At 49.9% G+C, this 26,265-nt stretch overlaps 1 protein-coding gene across 6 annotated transcripts in view; it reads left to right on the top strand.

Annotated features, from left to right (window-relative positions):
- The window catches only part of AGAP1 (ArfGAP with GTPase domain, ankyrin repeat and PH domain 1), a 533,866-nt gene that overhangs the window by 235,825 nt on the left and 271,776 nt on the right, over positions 1-26,265 (top strand). For all 6 annotated transcript variants that reach the window (XM_055346220.1, XM_055346218.1, XM_055346217.1 and 3 more), the window contains exons 7-8: positions 21,686-21,813; positions 23,202-23,357. In XM_055346220.1, the coding sequence (XP_055202195.1) occupies positions 21,686-21,813; positions 23,202-23,357 (284 nt within the window). The remainder of the gene's footprint in view (positions 1-21,685; positions 21,814-23,201; positions 23,358-26,265) is intronic.

Here is a 26,265-nt window from a genome sequence, read left to right as displayed (position 1 = left end):
GCTCCCGGTCTCCCTGTGGCCCAGATGATGACTCTTCCCTGCTCAGAGGCCTTGGTGACTTCTGGCGTCTGCCACACTGGTCTCCACACTTGGCTGTGACCGGGAGCCGCTCTCTGGAAGGCTGGTTCGCAGGGGCAATGGCAGTGAGGGGATTTGAGGTTCCCGACTGTGGCACCTGGCACCCCGGCGGGCTTCAGGTGCTGGCAGCGGCTCTGGACGGCCCGTGTCCCCAGGGGCAGTGTGGTGGGAGCCAGAAGCCGTCCTGAAGACAGGTCCTCCCTCCCTGTCCCCCGTCCCATCTCCCCTCCGCACCCGTGGGCTCCGGGTGCATTGAGCCGCCTTCTAGGTAAGCTTCGGGGGGGGGGTGCCTTACCTGGGAGTCCACGCACCCGCTCCCTGGAGAGGACGGCCTGGACTGTGCAGAGAGAGGATGCACGTAAAGACGGGTTTCCTGAGCTGTTCGTACTGGAGAGAGATGTGCGACCAACCAGGGAAACCGCTGTGAAGAGCTCGCTCTGCCCAAGGTCGAGCCCTCCCTTCCCTCGACATCAGCTGACACCGAAGCTCCCGTCTTTGGAGACCAACAGAAGCCGCTGTTGCAGCCGAGAAGCTCCCCGGTCTCCTCTGCAGCTCTGTGTTGCGGGGCCCTGGTGGTGCCCCGGCTGCCGATGCAGCACCCGACACAGGGCCCTGCTGTGGCCGTCCTGCAGCGCGTCCCCTCGCGTGCCCCAGCCGTTCCCACGGCAGGGCGGCCCGGTAGGCACATGTCCTTTTTTTTTTTTTTTTAAAGCTTGTTCAACTCCCAAGTTTCCTCAGCTTCAGCTTTTTATTTTTATTGTTTTATTTTTATTTATTTATGATAGTCACAGAGATAGAGAGAGGCAGAGACACAGGCAGAGGGAGAAGCAGGCTCCATGCACCGGGAGCCCGATGTGGGATTCGATCCCGGGTCTCCAGGATCGCGCCCTGGGCCAAAGGCAGGCGCCAAACCGCTGCGCCACCCAGGGATCCCGGCACATGTCCTTATTTTGAGAAGGTACGTGTTGAAATATTTAGGGCTGAGGGGAAATGATGTCTCTGACTTCACTGCGTTAACAAAAAACCAAGTACAGAAAATATTTGCATTTGTTGGATGTCGGTAGCTTAGCTGCTCCCTTGTACTCTTGGTTAAATTTTATCATACTCGGAAATGTTCCCAGTAAAATGGGGGCTTGGGGCGGGGCTTTCCGTGACCCCTCCTGGCTCTGTCCTGGGCTGGCTTCTCCCCTCCCGTTTCCCCTCTGACCCAGGCAGGATCATGTGGGGGTTTAATGGAAACTTCTGGGTCTCCGGCAGCCAAGCTGAGACCTGTTCATCACCTGTCTGCTTGGCATCTTAGAGGCACTTCGGGCTCACAGGTGCCCCTTGCATCCTGGGGTCCCTGTGCATCTACCCCAATACTTGGTTAGACAGCCAGGGCGGGTCTGACTCCTCTCTGCCTTCCTCCCCGTGTCCACGGGTCCTCAGGGTGGGTTGGTTTAACCGCATGGCCGTCTGGTCCCACGTCTGGTATGGCCACCCCCACCGGTGCATTGGCCCAAGCCCCTGCCCCCGCCCCCCCAGGGTTCCTACCACTTTGCACACTTTGTCGGTGTCCTTCCCCCCCCCTCCACCCCCCAATCCCCGGTCCTTCTCCCAGTGTGGCCAGAGGAGCTTTCTAAATACACGTGTAACAGAGGCAACTCCTGATGCCTCTTCACCTCCCCAGTGCCCTGGGCGTGAAGACCCGTCTGCGAGTGGAGTCTGGGCACCTACATTTTGGGTGCCTCCCCTTCCCTCAGCTCCTGCACCACCATCTCAGGGGAGGTTTCTTTCCTCCCAGTTCGGCTCTTAGATGGGAACCCCGATGGCAGGCTGGCCCGCCCTGTGACCTGGGCCAGGTGCCGGTGTCCTCAGTTGGTAAACGGCAGCAATGACCGGGTGGTGAGTGAGTTATGGCTCAGTGCCTAGAGCCGATCCTGACAACAGAACCCGGGAGCTCAGCAAGCTTAGTGATGATCATCATCTGTGTGATGTCCCCACACCGTGTTCCCCGGCACCATGGTGACCCTTGTGTGGCATATACAGATAAGGAAACTGAGGCGCGGAATGGCTAGATCCCTGTCCAGCCGTCCAAGTCCTCAGTTGCAGAGTTGAGATCGGGACCCAGGTGTCTGGCTTGGACACCCGTGCCCCTCCTTGTTGGCACCACCTTTGTTAGGTGATCGGTAACTACAAGAATCCAAATGGAGTCATTCACAGAGGGTCCTCGGGAACTTGATAAATCGTTGCAAGAGAACTTGGGAAAGGAAGTCCTTACAGAAACGTTGAGGAACTGAGTTTTAATTATTTTTTATTAAAGATTTTATGCATGCATTGCGTGAGAGACACCCAGAGAGGCAGAGACACAGGCAGAGGGAGAAGCAGGCTCCCTGCAGGGAGCCCAACACAGGACTGGATCCCGGGACCCTGGGGTCACGACCTGAGCCAAAGGCAGGTGCTCAACCGCTCAACCGCCGAGCCACCCAGGCGACCTAGGAACTGAGTTTTTAAAATACGAATCTTACTGACGTGTAATTCACCCGCCGTCAGAGTCCTGGGTGGAGGCGGCCCCGGGCTGGAGGCTCCTTTCTGGGTTTGTGTCGGGTCGGGGGTTCGTTTTTGGCTTGGCTTTTTGCCACAGCTTCTCTTGGGTGTTTGTCATCCGCCAACAGACAGTGATTCTCGGCGGCCGCTTCTGTGCCCCCGAGGCTGGGCTGGCCCCTCGTCCCGGCCCAGTGTCCCCGAGCTCTTGAGAGCTTTCTGGGCCTCCCTAGCGCGCCTCTAACCCCGCCTTAGCCCCGCGCCTCCTGCGGGTCCCAGGCTGGCGCCCGGGCTGCCGGCGGGGCCACTAGGTGGCAGCACCGGCCCGGGCTTCCTGCGGCTGAGGTCGGGGAGCCCAGCGGGCTGAAGGTGGGGAGGTCCTGCACCGCATCAGTTCTCATTCGGAAGCCCCAAGCCCCATGGGTTAGGCGAGGCGCAGGTGGACGGGATCGGCCGGGATCGGCCGGGAAGCCCGCGGCCGCGTGCTCAGCTGCTGGCAGGGCCCGTCCCTCGCGCCCGCGAAATCCTCCCCGGCCCTGCTCGGAGCGCACGGTTCATGGTTCATGAAGTTTCCTTATGGGACAATACAAAGTGCGTATTGTGGAGCGGACGACGCGGTCTCATTAGGGAAAACGTGATGATGAGGCCGGTCGCGTGAGGCTCGGACGCAGGTGTTAACAGGAGGGAGGCGGCAGGTGCTGGGGGCGCTGTCCCTCCCAGCCCCCACCTCTGCCGCGTCCTGGTACAGGTGTCCTCGGTTTTATTTCAAGGAGATAGTTGGGTGGTGGGGTTTTTTTTTTCCCTTTTTTTTTTTTTGAACAGCTTTCAAAGTAAGTTGAAGAATTTAGGTCTAAAAAAATTAATAGCTACAGGTAACCGCAGCAGATATTATTGGCAGATGCAGCAAAAAATATATTTCCCCAGAAAATTGGATTTTGCACATAAAACTTAGTAATACTAATAAAGACAGGTCATTACCAGTTTTAAGCCAAATAAGCAAACTCAAAGAGATCCGCTGTCAGTGTGAATCTCGGTGGTTTTTTTATTTTTTTTGAGAAGTGTAAATCAGCTTTAGTGTAGCAAGTGCACCACGGATTTGCTCCAATCATTCCTACCCCTTCTGACTGTGGGTAGAGTTGCTGGCGCCGAATAATTTACAGTCCTGTGGCAAGGTATGTTTATATTTAAGCTGTGCAACGGTGTAGCTAATGAGAAAGATAAGAAATTTATAGTCCTCGGTGATTGATAGGATTACTGCCTCGGCATTAATTGAAATCTGAGGGATCACAGCTGTGGGCTTAAGTTGGGGGGAAAAAATGACTTCAAGTAAAGGAAAACTTTTAGATGCACTTTTGAACATTTCAGAGATAATTTTCCTGCTGACAGTATGGTTGGTGGTAGAAACAGTTGCTCCTTGCCAGGGCTTGGGTAATTACACAGAGATAATTATGGCCTTTCCTTTGTGACCTCCCTACGGTAGCTGGTTTACAAGTGTGAGGCCAAAAAAAATTAAATACTGTGGGGTTTTTTTAATGGCTTTAAAATTTTACATGTATAATAATAAAATTCTCTATGGCTAACTCTTTGCTAAATATCCTCCGAAATATTTAAGAGAGTAGGGGAAAAAAAAAAAAAAACCAAACCCCATACTAATAATGGTAGAGGCAAGTCTGTGCTATTAGCCATTGCCTTAAAATTTCCTGATTGTATTAAATCTGGGGATGTCCAAAGCAATCTCACAGAGCTTTCCCTGCCTGCCACTTTTAAATGCACCATTCTTGTTTAAGCTCAGTCTTGTGAAAATGTCTAAATTTCCCCATTAAGTGCTTAAAAAGTAATAAAACTAAAGTCATTAGCCTTCACTCATCAGAGCTGTATCAGGAGAAATATTCTTTGGCGCAATAAATCTGACCAAGGGTTCGACATTCATATCCCTTGGATTCATTCCCTGGAAATGGCCGTTTGAAGGTAAATTGCTTAAGTAGGGCAGTTTAAATTTTTAATACAATCTTATTGTAACTGTTAGCAAATGATTAAAGTGCAAAGGGGCCTTATATGTTCTGTAAGATTTATAATAAACGCTCTATGATGCCTTTTCTGGGCTGAGTTATGGATGTTATGACAGCGAAATGCTTATAAAGGCCAGAAAGTCTCAGATGCAGAGTTGAGTCTTTATAGGAGACTAAATCATCTTTCCGAATGCAGACATCTTTCCGGTGGACACTTGTTAATTCCTGCGTTGATGGTCTTCGGGCACCTGCAGGCAAGCCTTCTCAGGACAGGTAGCCTCACGTGCTTCCTGGAGCCCACTGCACACGGCCGACGGAAGCGGTTTCGGAAAATACGAAAACCAGCAAATTGCTGTTCCCATCGCCAGTTTGCTCGTGGGATGTAAATTACTCTTCTCATCAGACGTCTTTTTCTTTGTCGGAATGCCTTTCATCTGTGACACGTTCTGGCCCGTCTTTTGTAGGGTCAGGGCGGCTCAAAGCTACATGTTTGTGAGTCGCGGCCACTGTGATGCTCTCCTTACTTTCTAGACCGCGGGCTGCAGTGAGATTCCTTTGACTGTCTGCTGGCCAGCTGTTGTCGTGTGTGGATTTGATGTTTGCAGGCAGGTGACCAGGCAGCAGGACTGGCTCTTTGCTCAGGGCCCCGCTGCAGCCCAGCAGAGCCATGGGGGGTGGACAGAGGGGCCAGGTCAAGGTCCAGAGCAGTGAGAGCCTCATCTTCTGCTTCATGTGCATTTGAATCAAAGCCCCTGTTGGGTGCATCTTTAATACATTTGAAGGCTGGCTTCAGCCTCTATAAACTTAACATTTTCTCCTTGTCTTTTTGTCCACCAAAAGACAAATCTGTTTTTGAAAACAAGCACAATGCTATTATTTTTTCTCACTTACATTATTACATTTGTTTTTGGAGGAAGGTACTAAATACTCAGATTTTCTAGACTTGCTTTCACAGCGTTATTTAGCATATTAAATTTCCTGGGCTGAAACTTGCCTTTTACTTACACGCCTCATTCACAGGTGTATTTTGAGTGTCTTCAGTGAAGGGAGAACATTCCTTTTAATTTCCTTAATTATTGGGATCCCTGGGTGGCGCAGGGTTTGGCGCCTGCCTTTGGCCCAGGGCGCGATCCTGCAGACCCGGGATCGAATCCCACGTCGGGCTCCCGGTGCATGGAGCCTGCTTCTCCCTCTGCCTGTGTCTCTGCCTCTCTCTCTCTCTATGTGACTATCATAAAATAAAAATTAAAAAAAATTTCCTTAATTCTTGAGGTAGATACTAATGATTTGAGTTCTTAACTAGCACACATTTGAGTTCTTTTTATCTATCCATGTTGGGTTCCCCCACCCCTTAAAATGAATTCCCAAAAGCTTCACTCAAAAAGCTTGTCTGTAAACATATTTATTGCTATTAGATAAAATGCGATGAGTAGCAGTATCTGTGGAGAAACTGCAGAGCTCAGGGGGAAAATCTACTTTCTTTGAATAAATAAAAGTCACAGTCACTTCTTTTCTCTTTAAATATTACCCCTGAATGGTGTTGAAGCAGCAGTATTGCAGATTCAATTTTCATCTTTTTTGACCCTAAGAGACACCTGGTGATATAGTCGTTAGGTGTGCCTTTTGCTTACGGTCTTAAGAGTAGAATCTGTGTATCCTGCAGCAGTACAGTAGGTGTCGGAGAGGAGGCGACTGTCCTCAGCTGGAAGTGCCATCACTTGTGTGGAACGTTTTTTGAGTTTTTAACCTCTTAAAACTATTGGGGTACGAATGATAACTTTTCATGACCTGCTTGCTGGTTGCTGTCTGAGAATTGAGTCTGTGAGTCTGTGACTTGTTTCCCATGTGTCCACCATGGGTTTCTCTAACTCTGTTTTTCTTGGCAAGTTTGAGCCATGGTGTCATCAAGGGTAGCATTCCTCAGTTTTTTGTTCATTTTTTGAGGATGATGTGTTCTTAGGGTGGGTCAACACAGTGCTTTTGAGTAAAGGAGAAAGGGCTTCAAACTTATGATCTAAAGGGTCATTTTATAATCTATCTACAACCAATGCATGTACCCCGGGTCAAATAAATTTATAAATGGATTTGCTGTTCTAAAGATATGGGTACGTAGTCCCTTTCTCATCCTTGGCAGGACCAGAGAAAGTCGATAGTTAAGTGTCAGTGTTCTTCAAGGTTAGAAGATCACCATCTCCTCTAGGAACCTGCAAGGAAGGCAGGGAAGGACTATCGTGTTTCACTGGGATGAGAAGAAGACCTGGTAATGTCCCTCCCCGGGACTCTAGTATCTTGGTGCTCCAGTGACGTAGTTTGCAAACTTGGGATTGTGGCTGTGTCTACAAGACATGACTCAGTGAAGAGCCAGGAAGTGGAGGATTCCATTTATGTCACATTCTGCAAAAGGCTAAGGTAATCTATGGCCAGGAGACCCAGAAGGGTGGATTTGAGGAAGAGTGAAGGGATGTGGGGGGCACGCAGGAGCCCCCCCCAGGGGATGGAAACATCTGAATCTTCGTGGTGATTTGAGTTGTGGGACTTGTCACAACTCCCAGTGGAAAGGCACAGCTGAGATTCTTGAATTTTATGGTATGTACATTTAATCTCGAAAGGAACCTTGAACAGTTAATGAGTTAATTATGCGCATGCTGAAATGTATCCGGTGGAGGGAACTAGTGTCTGCAGCGGATTAGAAATGCATCAAAAAATAAGATGGATGGGTCGATGGATGGGTATGTGATAACGCAGCTATAGCAACAACATGTTACAGTTAGGGAATTAGGTGGTGTGTAAGTAATTGGGCATTCACTCATTCTTTTCAACTTTATTGTGCAGGTCTTTAAAAATTTGCATTTTAAAAATTGAGGAAAACTCAAAATAGTTGCTCTTCCGTTTAAAATATTATTTTACAAAAATAAAAAAATAAAAATAAATATCATTTTACATTATGAGTATTTTACATTAAAATGGTCCAGAGAAACTACATCTCTCGTGAAGTACTTTCCCACTCAGAGGCGGAGGTGTGCAATAGTATTGTGAGCTCTCACCTTTTTAAGATGAGGCTTTCTGGAATTAAAATGGATGCACAATTCTTTTAAGAATTTCCATAATTCAGAGAAACTGGCGGTAACAGATAGGGATAGCTTGACTTCCCCACCGTCACTAAATCACAGCAGATTACAAATTCAAAATCAATCCGTATTCTCTGCTGGACTCTAATTAACACTTAAACATTATTAGTCACAAACGTGAAATCTTGATCGGCGGCGATGACCTCCGGTATTCTAAATGTAAATAAAATCAGATTTAGATCCTTTTTAATTACCTGAGGTGCTGTGAGTAATTACAATGGCAATTGATAAACTTAATTTCTTGTTAAAGAAAAAAGAGAAAACTTACAGAAAGTTTTTCTACATGACCTACTTAACCCTTTAGTAACCACGACCTATGGAAAAGAATTCTCCAGAATTGTGTGTTAATTAAACAGTTACTATATCATTCCTTGGGCCCTCGAATGCGTATAACTTCACTGCCTAATATCCTAGAACATCACAAAAGGCCAGACATGCCCAAAGGAATCTTGCATGTTTGAAAGGGTGGGTTTCTGGGTGGTAGCGTCCGTTACATAATAATAATTGATGGGCGGCGGGGAGAGCATTACAATGACTTAATGCACGGAGTCCCGTTGAAGACCGAGTGGAAATCTGTTTTGTCATGTCATCCTTCTTCCTAATTGCATCACACTACATTGTATAATTCAGCCTGTGTGTCACTGTCACTTGTTCGAAGGCCTCTCGCGTTGGGGCCACCACCATTGGCTCATTATTAACAGAGCCGGGGGAGAGGAATAATTTTCTCTGGTTCCAACCAAGACATCTCCTCTCCCACTTTAAGAGGGAAATGTCTTTTTTATGGAGATTGTTGTAAGGATAATTATTTCTGGAAATAGGAAAACAGCTTCAGTTGTGATAGGTAAGTCCATTTTTCTTGAAAGTTAAAAGATCTCTGAAGGAGAATGCGCTTGTGGCAAACGGGATTAGAGAAATTCCTAAGCTCCTTTTTTCCTTAAACATATATCTTCAAGGAGGAAGTAAATTAGACCCGATGAATTGGGCTAAGCCAATATTAATCAAACTCTGTTAACTTTTGCAAAAAGGAAACCCCCCGGAGATTGCACCTCACCGTTTCTGTGTCGGGTTCCCTGGTTTCAGAACCTGTGCGCGGTTCCGACGGCTCGCCCGTTCTCTCGTTCTGGGCCCTGTCTGTTCCTCGTTGATCCTCATCTCGTCTGGCTTTAAGTTTTTGTGTGATTTCTTTGGCCTGAATAACTTAGCATAATCAGCAATATGCGTCTGTCATACTTTGTGGCTCCTTCCCCGTTTCCACGCTCGAAGATCCTTACGGTGGTGTCTTCCCTCGCGTCGGTTCCGTGTTCGTGGGATCCTGTGCCCCCCCACACCCCTGGGGATCGCGGTGTGTCCGTACCCTCACCCCGAGTCTGCCTTTCTTTCACTTCCCCTGTGAACTGGGTTAGTACATTCGGTGGCCCGTGGTTTCACCTTCGAAGCAAGGGTGGGTGGATGTACGCGGCGCAGCAGGAAGGGCGCGGAGCCTCGCCAGGCGGGGGAAGGATCCGGGATGAGCTTTCACCTTCAGGGGGTGTCAGAGACATTTCTGCTCTGGAATCATCAACTTTCTCCGCAAGACAGCTTGATGAGTTGAGAAGAAGTGACAGGCTCATTTTTCCCCTCTTTGTTTAAGCCATTTATCTTTCAGATCCTGCCTGCCATCTAAGTTGTATTGCCAATTTATTGGGATATTCACGTGCCTCGTCTTGAAAGACACTGATTTGCATCCAACTTGAGAATAAGTGAGAGAGAAAGTTAATCATCTCTTGGTCTTTTGAACGGCTTTGCACGGGGTTTAATTGTAGCACTTGGAGTGTTTCCTCTTCCAAGTCTGTGCTGAGCTCCATGCTAACTTAGGTCTCGGTGGGAATATCCTCGTGATCTAGTCCAGAAAGCTTCCCTCTTTGGAAGGTCTTTAATTTACACTTTTTGAACATTTTTCTTCATTTCAGATTAACCTAACCTACCTTAGCTGCTCTCTAGCTCTGCTGACTTGTCTTCATGATTATTTATTCAATTAAGGGGAGGAATCATACTGAATGTTATGTGGACAGTGAATAAAATGCTGCCTGGCAGCATATTAAGAGCAAAGTGCCCTGACTTCTGAGCTGGAGAGATCCCGAAGGAGAAGCCCCCTGTCCGTAGGTCCAGGTGACCAAATGGCATCCCAGCCCTCGTCCAGGTCTCCACACCTGCTGGGGGACCAGCTCCCCCCACCCAGCATCTCACTTTGGTGATGCTCGGAGCAGAGCCCTGGGGTTTGTGGCCAGCAGCTGCTCCCTCGTGTCCCCCGGCTCATGGGTGCTAAGACTCCCCACCTTCTCCCGGTTCAGAGCTGAGCCAGGGGCCCCACACCAGCCTCGCGGTCGTTGGAAGCCACGCTCATCCCACGCTGCTGACCACTCACTCGGCAGGCACGACACTTCTCGTGTTTCATGCCTCTCTGATCGTTTTTTCCAAATGCTTCCTGCTTTTAAGGATTCGTCAGCATTCCCGCAAGAGTTGTAATTTCTCAGCATTTCCCTTTTTGATAATTATCTGGACTTTTGTGCCTTTAAAGCTGCTCATGGTCACATAGCTTGTCACAGATCTGACACACTGGTGCCCAGAAAGTCTTGCTGAATTCTGTGACAAGGAGTGAGGGGCTCCAGGGTTCTAGGCCAAGACCGATGAGCACTGCTTCTTGACACCTTAGTAAAATGTCACGGGAAGTTGCCTGAATGGTCTCTTCCGGGGGATGCTCCAACAGCAGACACCATACTGGGCATCCTGGCTGCAGTGTCACCATTGTCAGTGATGGGGACAACAGCTTCTCACGACCTCTCCCCGTCCGGCAGGTTGCCTGGCGTGTACTAGCTGCTCTGTGACTGTGACGTAAGGAAAGAAACAGGGAGTGAGTAGGGATGCGGTAAAGTGTCTGAGGACACCTCCCCAACACACAGAAGGGAAAGGCGCCAACCCCACAGAGTGAGCAGAGAATGGGCAATGCTCAGGCATGACCAGGGTCACTGGTGTCATTGCCTCACCTTCTGGTCACACATGCCTCACGGGTTTCATCCCAACCTCACCTGTGGTGGAGGGAGGTAGGTGCAGAGCTGTGATGCCTCCTTCTCCCTCTCTATTCCTCCTGAGAGGCATCACTCAGATCTTTGGTGCCCATTCCCGTTGGAGACACTGGGTGCCCCTGGGAGCCAAGCAGCACAGCAGCACCAGTGTCCTTTGGGTGTCAGGGGCTCTCAGGAGCCTAAACCCGTCCCTTCTTCTCCGGGTGTGCACTGAGCATCACATTAACACCAGATGCTGGGTGGGATGGTGTCCCTTCTGAACCTCCTGTCTGGACACCCAGCCAGAGACACAGAAGAGGCCCTTCCAGCTGGGGAGGGAGCCTCGTCTCCCTGAGCCTGGTGCAGACCTAGGGGCGTACAGCCAGGAGGGAGCCTGCACCCCATACGTGCAGGGAGGACAGCCAGCCAGGAGCCTGCACAGTGAGGAGGGGTGACGTGGTGAAGGTCCCGGACCACAGTGCTGGTGGGGTCCATCAGCTGGAGAGAACATGGCTATGAGCGTGGATCCGAGGGAAGACCAGACGGCTCGTGGTCAGGGAGGGCGGGGCAGCTGGGGGATCCCCCAGGAGGTCCAGAACTGACCATCCTGTCGTGCTGGCGCACGGCACAGACCAAAGCCTGAGATGCAGTCCTGCGGGGGACCCCAGGCAGTGCCATTTGCAATGCCTGCCTTTTCTCCTAGGGGAGAGAGGTGCTGATCGAAGCCGATTGGAGCCCCAGCAGTCCCTTGGTCAGACTGGCTGTTGGCAACACCTGCCAAAGGACGCTTGACAGTGTGGTGTTGGCATATGTTGACACTTATCAGAGAAGTGAACATTTGCAGTCCTGTGGGTCTGGATCCAGGGACCCTGTGTCCCTGGGAGCCTGGAACCCAGCGGGCAGTCAGCATCGTGGTTCCCACCCCCCCGGCCTGGTGTCCACGGCGACTGTGGGACTCGCTTTCCTGTTGGCGGCTGCCCTTTGGGACTCGACCTTCGGGGACAGCGGGGACAGTGGTGTCGTGAAAGACAGGTGTGAGTTTTCTGCAGGAAGATTTGATGTCTCCATGACCACAGATAATAACTTGAGATGAAAATTAGGTACGTGTGTAAAGGAACATCGAATCAACCGTGTTCATTTCAGTGCAGGTTTCTCTTCATTTTACATTCTTTGACTTTCTGTGAAGTGGGGAATCCAGCCGCCTTGGACATGGTAGAAATTTCCCCTCATTCTGAAATTAATGTCAGCAGCCATGACTTTGCTCCGTCCTGAAGGTAACTGTTTATTACACTCGGCATTTAAATCCCCCGATTAATAGGAGCAATTAAACAATAGCTTCATTTCCAGCAAATTAACAACCCTAATAGGTAATTGCGACATAAATGAAGATAAATTTGTTTTAATACAACGAGATAAAAAGAATACAGACAAGAACTGAATCTCAGATTAAGAATTCAGACTTCATTAGTTCCTAGAAAACTTGAGAGCTTCCCCAGAAGAAACAGAAGTGAGCTTGGCTTTTTAACCACAGCCTGCTTTGGATTTGAGATTCAAAAAAATATATATAATAGAAATATTGTCATGGTTTACGCTCAGATACACGTTAGAAAAGTCATCAGAGGATCTCCCCTCTACCCCCCACCCCAATCCTCTCTCCTGATGACTCGCTTGGGGCACAGCTGCCAGCAGTTGATTCTTGTCCAAAGCCAGGTTTTCACTGATGAGGAAACAGAGAGTGGATGCGTAGAAGATCATTTCTTTTGTACCCACCCCTAAATTATTTTTATGACCTGTTCAGTTGCAGGGTCCCTTTCCTTCTTTATTAATATTCGTCATAATTAGGAAACCGTTCTGGTGGTTTATGGTTTGTTTGGCAGAAATGTGGAAATGAGCAGGCCTGTTTATGGAACGATAAATGTTGCATTGGTGCAAACGGTGGGTTGGAATGAATGGGACACGTCCGCTCCCGAGAGCAGCAGGGGGAGGTCACAGGTAGTGGCAGGGGGGTGGGGGGAGAGCCTCGCTAGACCCAGGACAGTGAGCTCCTCTCTGCGGGTCCCCTGTGCTGCCAGGAAGGTCTGACGTAGGGCAGAGAACAGGAATGGGGTCCAGGCGGGTCTTTCTCAAGAGGGACAACATACTCAGGCTTTGGGAACCTTGGCTTAGAATAGTTCAAGTGACTAAATCCGCTTTGCAAGTTTTTAAACTGTAGAGGTTCCCCCCAAACACATCACTGAGCTTCAATCACCTTAGAAGAACTCCTTTGGGGGCACCTGGGTGGCTCAGCGGTCAAGCGTCTGCCTTTGGCTCAGGGCGTGGTCCTGGGATCGAGTCCCGCATCAGGATCCCCACAGGGAGCCTGCTTCTCCCTCTGCCTGTGTCTCTGCCTCTCTCTCTTTGTCTCTGTGAATAAATAAAATCTTTTTAAAAAAAAAAAAAAACAACTCCTTCGGGTAGCTTTGGATTGTCAAATGATGTGAGATCCACCTAGTATTCAGTACCCTGTGGAAGCATTAATCAAGTAGGAAGGTAGAGTGACAGCAGTTTTAGAGATGAGTCTCAAGACTGGAGGTCCGTGTCCAGGCTCTGGCATCCAGGCCACAGCAGCTCTGCTACAGCCCCTCGCCCCCCACGCGCCCCCCATCCGGATGGGGTGACCTGCGGCTCCCACACCACACCAGGTGTTCTTTCAAAGCCTGGGGCTTGTCTCCGGCCCTTGAGTGGTTTCACTGGCCCCTGTTGCCTTGAGGATAAAGCTCACGCTGGCCACTCCTCTTTGCATAGGAGATTCTTAGAGATGTTTCCAGTTGCCCTTTTAAGCTCCTCCTGCCTTCTCTCATAACTCCCCCCAACCCCACTGTGGGTTCATGTGTTCACTCAGGTACCCAGTTGGTCAGTGCGTGTTGACTGTCAGGTACACGTTGGTCCTAGGAAGGTAAAGAAAGCTTGGTATCTAGCATTTCCAGAATAGTCGGGAGCTCCGTGGAGTCGACCCCTCGTCTTAGAAGATGAGGGAACTGTATTTCCCAGTTGGCAGGGTCTTCATAGGTGCCAGGCCAGACCGTGGATCCTTCTGGTTCACTAATGTCATCAAGCCTCAGACGACCCAAGAGACCTTCACGCGTGCCCCTCCCCACCCTTGTTTTCTGGCATAGCCCCATCTACACTCAAAACTCAGGTGATAAGAAAACAAATCTGAGAGACGGGTGTAGGGCCACCAGCATACCGAACACGCCTCCCTTAACATTGACCAACTTCAAGATTTTCTCAGCAAGAGAAATCCCACCTCGGGTTTCTTTTCATTCCTCACGAAGTCACAAATTCAGAACTATAATTTGGTAATTTGGTAATTAATTTCTTCTTAATTAATAAGATAGTTTAATGATCACTGAGCTGTAATTTAAAACTGAGTTGAGACATTAGAGGATCTTTTATTTGTTACTGGAAGATTTACAATCCCTGGTGGCGTGCGTTATTTATGGGAGTCCTCCCTGGGGTTCTGGTTGAAGAGCCTTTCAGGGAGAGGTGCCCCGGACCTTACCTTCGGGTGGCAGCTCCAGAGACGACGTGATGCACGCCGGGACCTCATCCTCCATCTGTGCTTTTAAAATACTCCCGTGGAGTAAAGTTAGACTCTCATGCTAATTGATTGTGTGTTTTGTTTTTTTTTTGTTTGTTTTTTTTTTTTTTTTACACAAGTGTGTCTGTTGTAAACATTTTAAATCCTATTTTTATTGGATTTATTCCTGCTTAAATTGCTGTCTTACATTGCTCAGCCCAAGGCTGGGCTTTCCATCCATGTGTCTCCATCCTTCCCCCCGTCCTGCATGCAGCTCTCTTCCCAACAGGTGAAGAATCGTCCTCCTCACCTCTGGTCCAATTTACACACGTTCCACTTGGCATCTCCGTGTGGCTCTTCTGTGTCCGTCAGATCCACGGGCTGTGGCAGTGCCACCTTGGCTCCTCCCGCTCCCTGCGACCCTCTGCTCCCCAACGCAGCCTCAGTGCACGGGGCTAGAGCCTGCGCTGCGTATACGGTGGCGCTAAGATAGCGGAAGTTGACATCATAGAGGGTGTAATAACGTAGGACGTTGAATAGCAAAACACTGCAAAGTCAGTCGGCTCGTTACATCCCTTGCAGCATGCGGTGAGTTGGGGTGGGGCGAGGTGAAGGGGCAGGCCGCCTCGGAGCCTGGACGCTCAGGACCCGGGTAGGGCGTCTGAGCGAATCACGAGCGACAGAGGGAGTGGGGAAGACGGCCGCCCACAGGAGCCTTGGAGCCGTTAGGTCAGTGGCCCGGTGACCTCTGATGGAAACGTCGGAGCTCCTGGGGTGGGAGCTCGTCGAGGTGACACACCGGGTCGTCCGTCCCTCCTCTCCCGCTGCTTCTGTCCCTGTCTCTGCTGGCTCACAGGTGCCACTTCAAAAGTTCTTGTTAATTGATTAATTCAAGCAAATCATTTAAACCGGAGGAGATATTTCGCTGATTAAATTTACCGACGTTTATTGGACTATGCCAAAAATGTCATAATCATTAATGAAACAAAAAGGCTTAATTTAGGATGTTGCAGAAGCCAGGCTGTGCCGCGCAAGAGGCAGCTCAAAGGCAGCCCCTGGCCCCCGGCATCTTTCTGCAAGTGAGAGAGCAAGAGGCCAGACCTGCCGTGAAGCGTCACACATCTGGTTTGGGGAATTTATTACACGGTCGTATACTGAGTGATTCCTGTCGGCCAGGCGAGGGATCCAGGGGTGGAAAGTAGAGCCCTTCGGCACGGCACGGTCCTCACCGGGTGTGAGCACGTGTGCGCACGTGTGTGCTTACCTGCTCCTGCACATGCAGCGGTGCCCCGGCTCGGCGTGGGGAGACTCCCAAAGTAGCCGTACTGGCACCTGAGGGTATTGGGGTGCAGGGCCTCTGCTGAAGGTCTGGATGCTGAGGGGAGATGCGGCCCCACATGTGGCTTCTGTGAAGGGGGTAGGAAGTGGAGGGGGGTATGCTCTGGATGGTGGTGACAGCTTATGCTCTGGGCTTCAGAGCCATGGCGCCTCGTGACCTCCGTGTGGCTTGGCTGTGAGGCTGGGGAGGCAGCAGCGTTGGGTCTGGAAGGGATCCCGTCCTCCTTGGGCTTCCGAACCGATTAAGAAATAAGACCAGAGACCCAGGCCCCTCGCAGGTCAAATTATTACTCTTTATTGGTCAAGCTGTGCTGGAAGATGAAGCTTCCCCGGACTTCCTTCTGTGGAAGCCAGAGTCAGACTATGTCGCCCACCGGGTTCCAGGCAGCGCTGGAGCCCCACGCTCCCCGCTGAGCCCCAGCGCACAGGCCCCCGCACTGGGGGGTTCAGAAGGGAAGCTCATCGCCAGACCTAAGTCCCCTTCCCAGCGGGGTCCGGCGCCTTTGCGGGGCGGGGGGGCTGAGAAGAGGCCAGCAGCGCGCGGGCAGAGGGAGTCTGTGGAAGGAAATAGGAAATGGCACGCGTGGACAGTGCATTCCGCTGACGAGCTTCAGTTGTAAGGTCCGTGTGCCGGGAGCTGAAGTGTGAGCAGGACAGCGCCCCGGCAAGGCGGCCTTCAGGGCGGTGGGGCGCTTGGGGGCCGCCGTGAACAGGGCTGCCTCGGAAGCTTGTCCGGGAACCGGCCGTGGAGAACGAGGTCTCGGACCAGGGCAGTGGCAGTGAAGAAGAACGTGAGGCTCTGGTGCGAGAATCAGTGATGTGTCGTGTCCCCTCTCTCCGTCCCCGGTTTGGGGGTTCGGTCGTGGCGTTTGGTGCAGAAGGGCGAGGCTCAGCTTGGGCCGTGTGGACTTCGAAGTACGTTCCAGGGGAGAAGTGGAGTTGGTCATGGGATACATGGCTCTAGAATGCAAGAGGCCTTCCGAGCAAGGCTGTCCTACAGACTCGGGGGCCATCGGTGTTGAGGTGGGGGGGACTCCAGGTGGAGGGCACGGAGGTAGAGGGGGGCTGAGGGCAGCCTGGAAGCACCCACACGTGGAGAGCCGGCCAGCGAAGGAGGCCGAGGAGCAGAGGTGGCAGCTGAGGAGGCGCAGTGTGAGTCCACGTCCTGGGAGGATGGAAACGCTCCCGGCAAGGAGGGAACCGTCAGCCACACCACATGCTGCCTGGAAGTCCAGTAGGATGGTGGCCTCTAGTCCGTCCTGTGGCCGTGGCCGGCTGTGCGAGGGGAGGAGGTGGAAGCCAGGGTGCGGTGGTCGGACCAGAGGAGCAGGCCTGGGGGTCCCCTGCTGGGCGACGGCTGACGGGAGACGGACGACGGCCAACTACTTGACTGAACCAGCGTCGGCCGAGCGTCCCAGGGGCAGGCACCGTGCCGGCCCTTCCCTGTGATCCAAGGTACAGAGCGGAAGACGCCGAGTCCGCCGGGGATGCTGGCGGGCAGGCCTGTCCCGTGGCCACGTGGTGTTGTTGCCACCACGGCAGGGCCACACGCACCGCACCCCTACCCCGGTGCTACCACCAGCCCCCCCGCCCTCTCCGCCTCAGCCGTGACACCGGGTGACCTAGTGGATGGGACCGCCCGGCCCACTGTCCGGACGTCAGCCTCAGTGACCAGGCGGAGACGGCGCGGGTGAGAGGCAGGCCTGACTCCCGACTCCCACTGTGACCGCACGCTGTTCTTTTCCTGGTTTGGTGAGAATTATTTAAAAAAAAATAATAAAGCCAAAGCAGAAATTGGGTATCATGCCAATTTAATGGAGTCTTACTTGGAACTATCAATCTTCTTTTTATCACTGTTTAAAGGGTGCCATTTATCAGTCATCTCTCCAGTAGGAAATTTTAATTGGTGGAGAAAGTAACTGTGTAACTCACGTGTTGCCTAAGTACTTGAATAAACTTTTTTCTTAATTGAAGAATGGAAATATGTATATGAAAGTATAATTTAAGAGTGTGGTTTAAAGAAAATTTCCCAAGTCATCACTCACGTCAGGTAGGGGCCACTACCAACCCCCAGACGCCCCTTGTGCCCTGATCATAGGTATATCTTTTATGTTATGCAAATAAAATTTCCAGGGATGCCTGGGTGGCTCAGTGGTTGAGCATCTGCCTTCTGCCCAGGGCGTGATCCTGAGGTCCTGGGATCGAGTCCTGCATCGGGCTCCCTGCGTGGAGCCTGCTTCTCCCTCTCCCTGTCTCTCTGCCTCTCTCTCTGTCTCTCTCATGAATAAATAAATAAAATCTTAAAAAAAGAAAAGAGCCAGATGCTTAACCAAATAAAATTTCCAAATTGTGGAGGAAGTGACTTAAAACAACACAGAGCATCAGTACTGAAGTATTAGGAGGCTAATAAAATTGGTCAGCAGTGGTGGGTAAAACAAACATTTGACTATATGGTGATGACACCGTTCAGGACTTAGGTGTAGCTCATGTCTCTGAAACTAAGAAAACAGCACCTCCCAGTGATAGATTCCAGATTCTCAGCTCGTGATTGTGTGTGTCTTAATTCATCCATTCACATCCATGTATTTATTTAAAACATGTTTTTCATTTATTGAATGAGCATGTGTAGACAAAGACTCGATAGCAGTTGTCCAGCCACTATAATCTGAGGGTAATATTCGTGTTTTAGGTCAGTTAACATTTCAGTGTTGTAAATATCATGAGTAGTTAGTTATTACGGTTTAGGAAAGCTGTGCCTCCCTCTGGCATTCCATTGCCTGTGAGTTGTTCTGGAGGAGGGAGACCCCATCCATCCATTCATCTATCCATCCACCCACCCATCGATTTATCCATCCACTCACCCATCCACTCACCCATCCACTCACCCATCCATTTATCCATCCATCCATCCATCCATCCATCCATCCATCCATCCATCCATCCATCCATCCATCCTAGCCACCCTGGGGCTGACTCCTGTGAGATCACTCTGACTTTTTAGCAAGGTCATCCTAGTGATGATGGACCATGACACTGTGTTAGCAGGCAATGGTCATGCTGGCTTTTGCACACCTGAACAATTCATCTTGGAAAGTATCAAAGTGAGGCACACAGAGACGTCACCCTTCAGGTCACCTCTTTGGGGCATTTGGCAAGTAACACAGCAGCAGTTAACCGTAGGATAGGTTTGGTTTTTCACTATGGCGGGGAGGATAGGATGGCCATTCCTTATAAGACGGTCACTTTGCCTCCTCCTCCCCCACCCTCCCATTTTTATTCTTGAGTCTCACGCTTTCGTTGCTCATCATTAAGTTATCCCCTACTATAGGGGTTGTCCTATGGCTCTAAAGCAGTCTTTTTTTTTTTTTTAAGATTTATTTATGGGATCCCTGGGTGGCGCAGCGGTTTGGCGCCTGCCTTTGGCCCAGGGCGCGATCCTGGAGACCCGGGATCGAATCCCACATCGGGCTCCCGGTGCATGGAGCCTGCTTCTCCCTCTGCCTGTGTCTCTGCCTCTCTCTCTCTCTGTGACTATCATAAATAAATAAAAAAAAATTAAAAAAAAACATTTATTTATTTATTGAATTTATTAGAGAATGCAAGGAGGAGGAGCAGAGGGAGAGGGAGAGAATCTTAAGCAGACTCCATGTCCAGCGTGGAGCCCAGCAGGCTATATATTTTAAAACTAAATATTTGTAATTCATTTCCTTTTGCCATTTGTTCATTGAGGTAGGAAGACTTAAAAATTATGGGGAAATGGGAAAATAGAACAAACATGAATAAAAGTTCTAGTGAAAATAAGATGCTATGGATCTTAGAAGTTCTCACTTCAGTTTATGGAATTAATGGGGTGAAACAATTAAACAATTTTAGTACTTAATGTGGGGCTCATGCTTTGTATAGCTGTCACTCAGGGAGAAGCCTTACATTCTCTTGGGCCATGAGCTCACTCCCACCAGCCTCCAGCCAGGAGAGGTGGAATGCTCATTTGTGTCTGGATTTTCATAAAATGAAGGTTGCATAACACATTTGACTTGCCTTAGAAAGTTTCTCAAATCTTGCCTTAGCATAGAAAACATCTATAGAAAATGTCTATAAAGCTCTCCAACAGCCTAGCCCTGTTCCTCTCTGGCTCCGTGTCCTCTCTGCAAGCTTGAAGATGCAAGTGTGCATAGTCATCCGGCAGAATTGCAACTCAGAGGCCAGAGTGAAACCAAAATGCATCTGGGTTGATCATCAAAAACCTCCTTTCGCCTGCTCCCCTTAAAAAAAGAAGTATGTGGGCAGCCCAGGTGGCTCAGTGGTTTAGCGCCGCCTTCGGCCCAGGGCGTGATCCTGGAGACCTGGGATCAAGTCCCACGTCGGGCTCCCTGCATGGAACCTGCTTCTCCCTCTGCCTGGGTCTCGGCCTCTCTCTCTTTCTGTGTTGCTGATGCATAAATAAATAAAATCTTAAAAAAAAAAAAAAAAAGAAGAGGTGCGTTAGCAATCATCCCAACAACCGTGACTTTTGGTCTTTGGATTTCACTCTGCCTGCATGGCACCTGTTTTGCGGCTGTTGGAATCTGAGCTTAGATTTTATTTCTTGAGTTCACATAATGATTTTTAAAATGTTCTAATATACGTCTTCAAAGACCCCGGATCGATACGCCAATGGTTCTGAAATGACAGAATGCTGCGATATTCCTCTGTAATTTAAACATGATTAGCTGATGAAGCTTGTGATCAATACACTGCGGGAAGATAAATTAATTGATATCATCCTTTCGGGATAAGAGGCCCGTTGGAGGCGGGAAGTAACTAATGAAGCTGCTGCTTCATCTCTGAGAGCCATTTTTTACATCTTGCGTTTTCGCTTCATCATATTTACACGATCATTCATTTATAGGAAAGCCATAAGCTGCGGACACACCAGTTCCCTATTAAAATTTTGTTCATTTGGAAAAGAAACTGTGGACGCCGCGCGTGCTGCTTCAGTGTTACAGCCTATCGCCGGGGACGGCGATATATGTGCTCCTTTGCACGGGTGTCTTTAAAAATAGCGGCTCTCGGGGCCAAGACGAGGATTGAACACCATTGAACCTCATTACAGCCGGTCCCCAAAGACACACATCTATTCAAACAAAAGCTGTAGTTATTCTGCAGTGACACCTATCGGTGTGGGAAGAGTTTTCTTATCGTGGACTTCCTTTCCAATTAAAGCCCGCATGCTTTATCAGCGAGCCTATTTGCCAAGAGAAGTTATGGCTGGTTGAATTTAGATTTGTATTGATTAAGATAAACTTCCAATGTGCGTAGTAATGTATTTAAATAAGGTCTTTGATATAGTTACATGTCCTTGGATATAATTCTGTGCAGTAGCTTATAAAGTTAAGAGGAATTCCTGAGGCTGTGCACAAAAAAAAAAAAAAAATAGATTTTTAATTTCCGAGTGGGGAGGGGCGGTTTAGCTAAATCACCCTGTCTTATTTAGGGTCATTTTTGCTGCAAGTGACTGGGGAAAAAAAGAAAATGACAACGTTAGAATAATTTGAACAGGACAGGTGTGTGTTTTTGTTTGGTTTGGTGTTCAAGGCTTCTGAGGCCGTTGGTAGAGCCAGAGGGCCAGCTCCCTCTGCCTTGTGTCCCACCACGCGTTGGCCCCTGGCCCCAGCAGGGCTGCAGAGGCTAAAGCTCACACTTGTGCATCTTCAGCAGGAAGGAAAAGACAGAAGGACGAAAGGGGCCAAGGGCAGCCCTCTCAGGGAAGATTCCTGGGAGCTGCCGCATGACCCCTCGGCGGTCATCCGCTGGCCAGCACTTGCCTGCATGGCCGCGCTTAGCTGGGAATGCGGAGGGACAAAGTGGAGGAGGCTCTGGGCAATGCCATGTTTATCGTGGTCCCGTGCCCAGCCCAGCATCAGGAGCTCTTTTACTGCGGAGAGAGGGAGTATGGTGGACGGTCTCTGCCACGTGCCCTGTATTTGGAGACCAGCCTCACGTTGATCCCTTCTGTCTCCTGCCCACTAGTTGCCCAGAAGATCGTGGCCACGAGGAAGAAGCAGCAGCTGTCCATAGGGCCCTGCAAGTCGCTGCCCAACTCCCCCAGCCACTCGTCCGTCTGTTCCGCACAGGTGTCCGCCGTGCACATAAGCCAGGTACGTGGGGCGGCAAGGCACATCAGAACCGGGGAGCGTGCCGGTCCCAAGGGTGCTCGAAGCCGCTTCTGAGGTGGATCTTTTTTTTTTTTTTCTTTTTCAACTTTATAAATAACAGCATGTTCATAATTGACTTCACATTTCCTTGAGAAACTGCTGTGGCCAAGTGGATTTTATGGGAATCATTTTTCAGCGTTTCCGTCTTCATGCTGCCTGCGTTATGAGACATGCTGGCTTGAGCAGGGACTCGAGGTGTGCACTGCTGCCTTTGCTGGTGATTGCAATTACCCTGTGTCCGCCCTGGTTCTGGTCTGCTCATGTGTTGAACAGTTGTAGGTAAATCTGAGCAGCTAATCCCCCTGTATTCTTAAATTTGGTAGCAGTCTCAATTATAATTACCACCTCCCTTAGTTTACATTTTTCCAGAGTAACATTCTGGCAAATTATTTACTTGGAAGCAAACAGAGTAATTGTCACTTTGAAGAACCAAACCCAGAGCCTGCTAAGGAAACCATTGACTTGGGTTTTGCCTGTGCATGTTTTCAATTAGCATTTCTCGGGCAGGCTAATGTTATATTGGACCTTTTTTATTTTATTTTTTTTAAAGATTTTATTTATTCATTCATGGGAGATACAGAGAGAGAGAGAGGCAGAGACACAGGCAGAGGGAGAAGCAGGCTCCCTGCAGGGAGCCCGATGTGGGACTCGATCCTGGGTCTCCAGGGTCACACCCTGAGCTGAAGGTGACGCTAAACCGCTGAGCCACCGGGGCTGCCCAATATTGGACTTTTTCAAAGGCCACAGCGAGAGGTTTTGGTAGGGTTGAGAGGTTTTGGTAGGGTTGCTTTTGTTGTCCTTGGGGGAGTCCGTAAGTGATTGCTTTTACAGTGTGGGAGCCTATGAAGGTAGAGTCGAGGATGTGGATGTTTCCACTGGAGGAGTCTTTCATGTTCTGTGAATCTTTAAATGTCTCCCAAAGTATTCAGATTTTCAGAGTGTGCGTTGGGTTCTATTGAGCCATCAGGGCTCCTTCCACATCTGATCTAGAGCCATGAAGGAGCTGTAGAGCTCATTTAGTTCAGCCAACCCCTTCATCTTTCAGAGGAAACTGAACAGACTGACAGTTTAACTCCGCCAATTATTAAATCGAATGACAGAGACCTCTTTTCAAGTGACTTTTCTTAGAAAAAACAACTATACGAGATGATTGGTGTCTTCTAGAATGAGTCCAGTGTTTCAACTAGCCAAGGCAGAGAGACTCTCCGACCTGTCATGTGGGCCCCTCTTCAGTGTGACTTGCTGACTTGTCCCTGATGACCCCTCAAAGGTGGTGACATTAGGTTCCTGGAGTGCATTGTTAATAAAACCTTGGTTTTTCATTGTTCCAGACCAGTAATGGAGGCGGGAGCTTAAGCGACTATTCCTCCTCCGTCCCGTCGACGCCAAGCACCAGCCAGAAGGAACTGCGAATCGACGTCCCCCCCACTGCCAACACGCCCACACCTGTCCGGAAGCAGTCCAAGCGCCGCTCCAACCTTTTCACCGTGAGTGTCTTCCCCGGGAAGAAATTGAAGTGATTTCAGAAAACCTCAATCACGATCCATCTATTAGTTGCCAGATGGTTTAGTGTTATTTTCGAACCCAGACTAAATTAACGAGCGTAACACTGATTTCTGTGGAAGTCTAACAGAGTTACGAGAAGCAAAGGTTTGGGTACTGAGTAAAATGTGAATTTCTCAGGGCACAGGGAGTTCAGGTACGTGTGTCCAGATGAAGAGTGAGGGGTTGTACGAAGGTATTTATTATCTCGTGATGGTCCTGGTCTCTAGCAAGCAACTTGTCACTCTGGGTACAAGATGACAAAACTGCCAGAATTCCCAGCGTGTGCCTCTAACCCTCCCTGTGGGATGTATCAGCCCCTTCGATGCCCAGATCCCCCTCTTCTCAGGCTGGGGCACCTGAGGATTTACCCTGGGTGTGGGGGTGAGGGGCAGTGTCTTCGGCGCCAGGAGCCTTCAGTATTTTTTAGAGGCTCTTCGACCTGAGACTCTCCACTTGGACTTTTCTTCAGAGCCATTTGTAGAGCATTTTAAACCTGTAGATCAGCCTTCTGGGCTTAGGTTTATGAACTCAGAATCTGTACGTGGACCCCAGGCGTGTGCAGTTTTTAAAAGCCCCTGGGCGATTGGGATGCAGAGAACCCCTGCACGAGCGAGGAGACAAACGTACTCCGACCGCATCCCTGCCCTCACACCCAGCAGACATCGCCAGTCAGTCATGAGCAGCTCTGAGGCTGAGCCCAGAGCAGCAGGCAAGACTGCTGGCATGTGACTGGAATCGTTTGACTTCAGAAAACGTTTTCCCTCCTGGGACCAGGCCTGTGCATTAGAAGTATATGCTTTTAAACCAGTGCTTTTGCTCCCTGGGGACATCTGGCAGTTTCTGGAGAACGTTTGAGTTGTCACAACTGGGAGCCAGCCCCGTCATGGGTAACAGCTGGGGTTTCCCCTAAATATCCCCCCAGCCCAGGTCAGCGATACAGCAGGGAGTCGCCAGCCCCTCATGTCCATCGTACCCTGTTTGAAACAGCAGGACTTCTTTTGGTTGGTGTCTGCTGACTTGGAGCAGATAAGTCAGGATTTCCCATCCTGAACTGAGGGTGGGCTCTGCAGGGGTGGCTGGGAGCCCCAGCTGACCTGCTGCCTCACTCAGAGAGGGTGTTCCTGTTGCTGTCGTGGCTGCCAAGCCAGGAGACCCCCAAGCCTTTCCCACCATGTTCGAGGCAGTTGTCCCATCGGAGAGTCCTAATTGCCAGGATCTGCCACTGACCAGCCGTCTCTTTTGCTGAGTGCCCTCTGCCACGTGGGTTCTGGCAGATGCTGCTGCTGGGGACGCAGAGCTGAGGGGTGCAGAGTGAGGACCAGACATACCAGACCCAGACCGCAGCATTCTCTGTGAGTGGTGCTTCTAGAAGATTCCCCCGTGGGGGTGAAGGGTCTCTGTGACCTGGATTTCCATTCTGCATCATCACCGTTGTGGCTGTGAAGGGGATCTCTGACAGTGCTGAGCAAAAGCAGTTGTAGGACCGTGTGACTGACTGGGAGGAGGGTGTTCAGCTTTCTACAAAACACAAGCGGATGTGTGATTGGGTCATGAACTCATACGTGACCTAAGAGGCTTTGTGAAATTATTCACACGCCAAGAGTAATGGCAATTCCCAGCTCGCCCAACACCGGCAGCCCTGGTCTGCACCCAGGCCAGGGCCTTTCGGCTGGGGGGGTGTCACCCGCAGGACAGGCTCTGTGCTCACTCGTCACTCGTGGACCTGGGCAGCCAGTTCCCGAAGGTGCGGAGAGGGTTGGCAGTGAGCAGAATGCCCGAATACCAGGGAGGAGTGACGGCTTCAAACATGGACCAGGGAGGCTTCTTCATCTGTGCCACACCTGTAGGGCCTGGTGGGAAGAAAGAACACCTTCCGGGGGCCTCATGTACTGGTCATCAGCTTTGGTTTCTATTCTCAGGATAGAGGTGAGAAGCCAGGAAGTATCTTTAAAAATAGGGCTGTTTATAAAGAGAGCTGCACACATCCCCATTCTCACCCTTTAAAGGGTGGCTCTGGAGTTGGAATGTGCCAGAAAATATTATCCCAGACTCTGACCATCGGTAACTGTAACCACCCAGGTCACTTACAAAGGAGAAAACTCTAAGGCAGGAAGAATCAAAAATAATATTAACTCCGTTAATAAATACTTCCTTTCCCTCTGCTGTCTGCGGAGAAGAAGGAGGAGCAAGAGGAGAACAGAGGAGTGAGGGATAAGCGGCGCCCTTCCTGCTAATTGGGGGAGTGCACGAGTGCGAGTGAGTGTACCCTTGTGCGGGCATCCGAGAAGAGGCCAGGACCCCCAACCGTCCGGGCCGGGCGGGGCAGGTGCTGGAGCCAAGAGAAACTCATCCTTACAGTTACTGAAAAATCCCCATTAGTTATGTCTTAATTAACGTGTCTAATAATGCAGAAGCTGGCCTGTGGACCTGTGCATTATCCCCACTTACTCTCTTTCTCTGTAAATGTTGGGAAACAGTTTGAGAGTAAACCATTTTAGAAATTGAGTCCAGCTGTGCAGCTGTTCTTAACGGGAACAGAAATCTGGAGTTATGAAAGAAGCAAACACTACAGTGTGTTTGCGTCATGGTGTTTAAGGAAAAAGGGTAAAATCCTGGGCAGGACCCAAATGTGGGTCATTATTGGGTTTGACGTTGAACAAAACGGTGGTGGGGTGGTGATGTTGATGGTGATGCGTGGGTATTTTTAAGCTAAAGATCTTAGAAATATGAACTCCACTAGATGTCAGTGTCATCCAAGGAATGAGAAGAGGCAAATTAATTTTGAAATTGTAGCAATTAAGAAACTAAATTCTCATTATTACCAGTTTGCCCCTGTTCTTAAATATGTAA

This window comes from Nyctereutes procyonoides, unplaced genomic scaffold, assembly GCF_905146905.1.
Source record: "Nyctereutes procyonoides isolate TBG_1078 unplaced genomic scaffold, NYPRO_anot_genome, whole genome shotgun sequence".
In the NCBI taxonomy this organism is placed as follows: Eukaryota; Metazoa; Chordata; class Mammalia; order Carnivora; family Canidae; genus Nyctereutes; species Nyctereutes procyonoides.
This window is presented reverse-complemented; position numbering and strand designations above follow the sequence as displayed.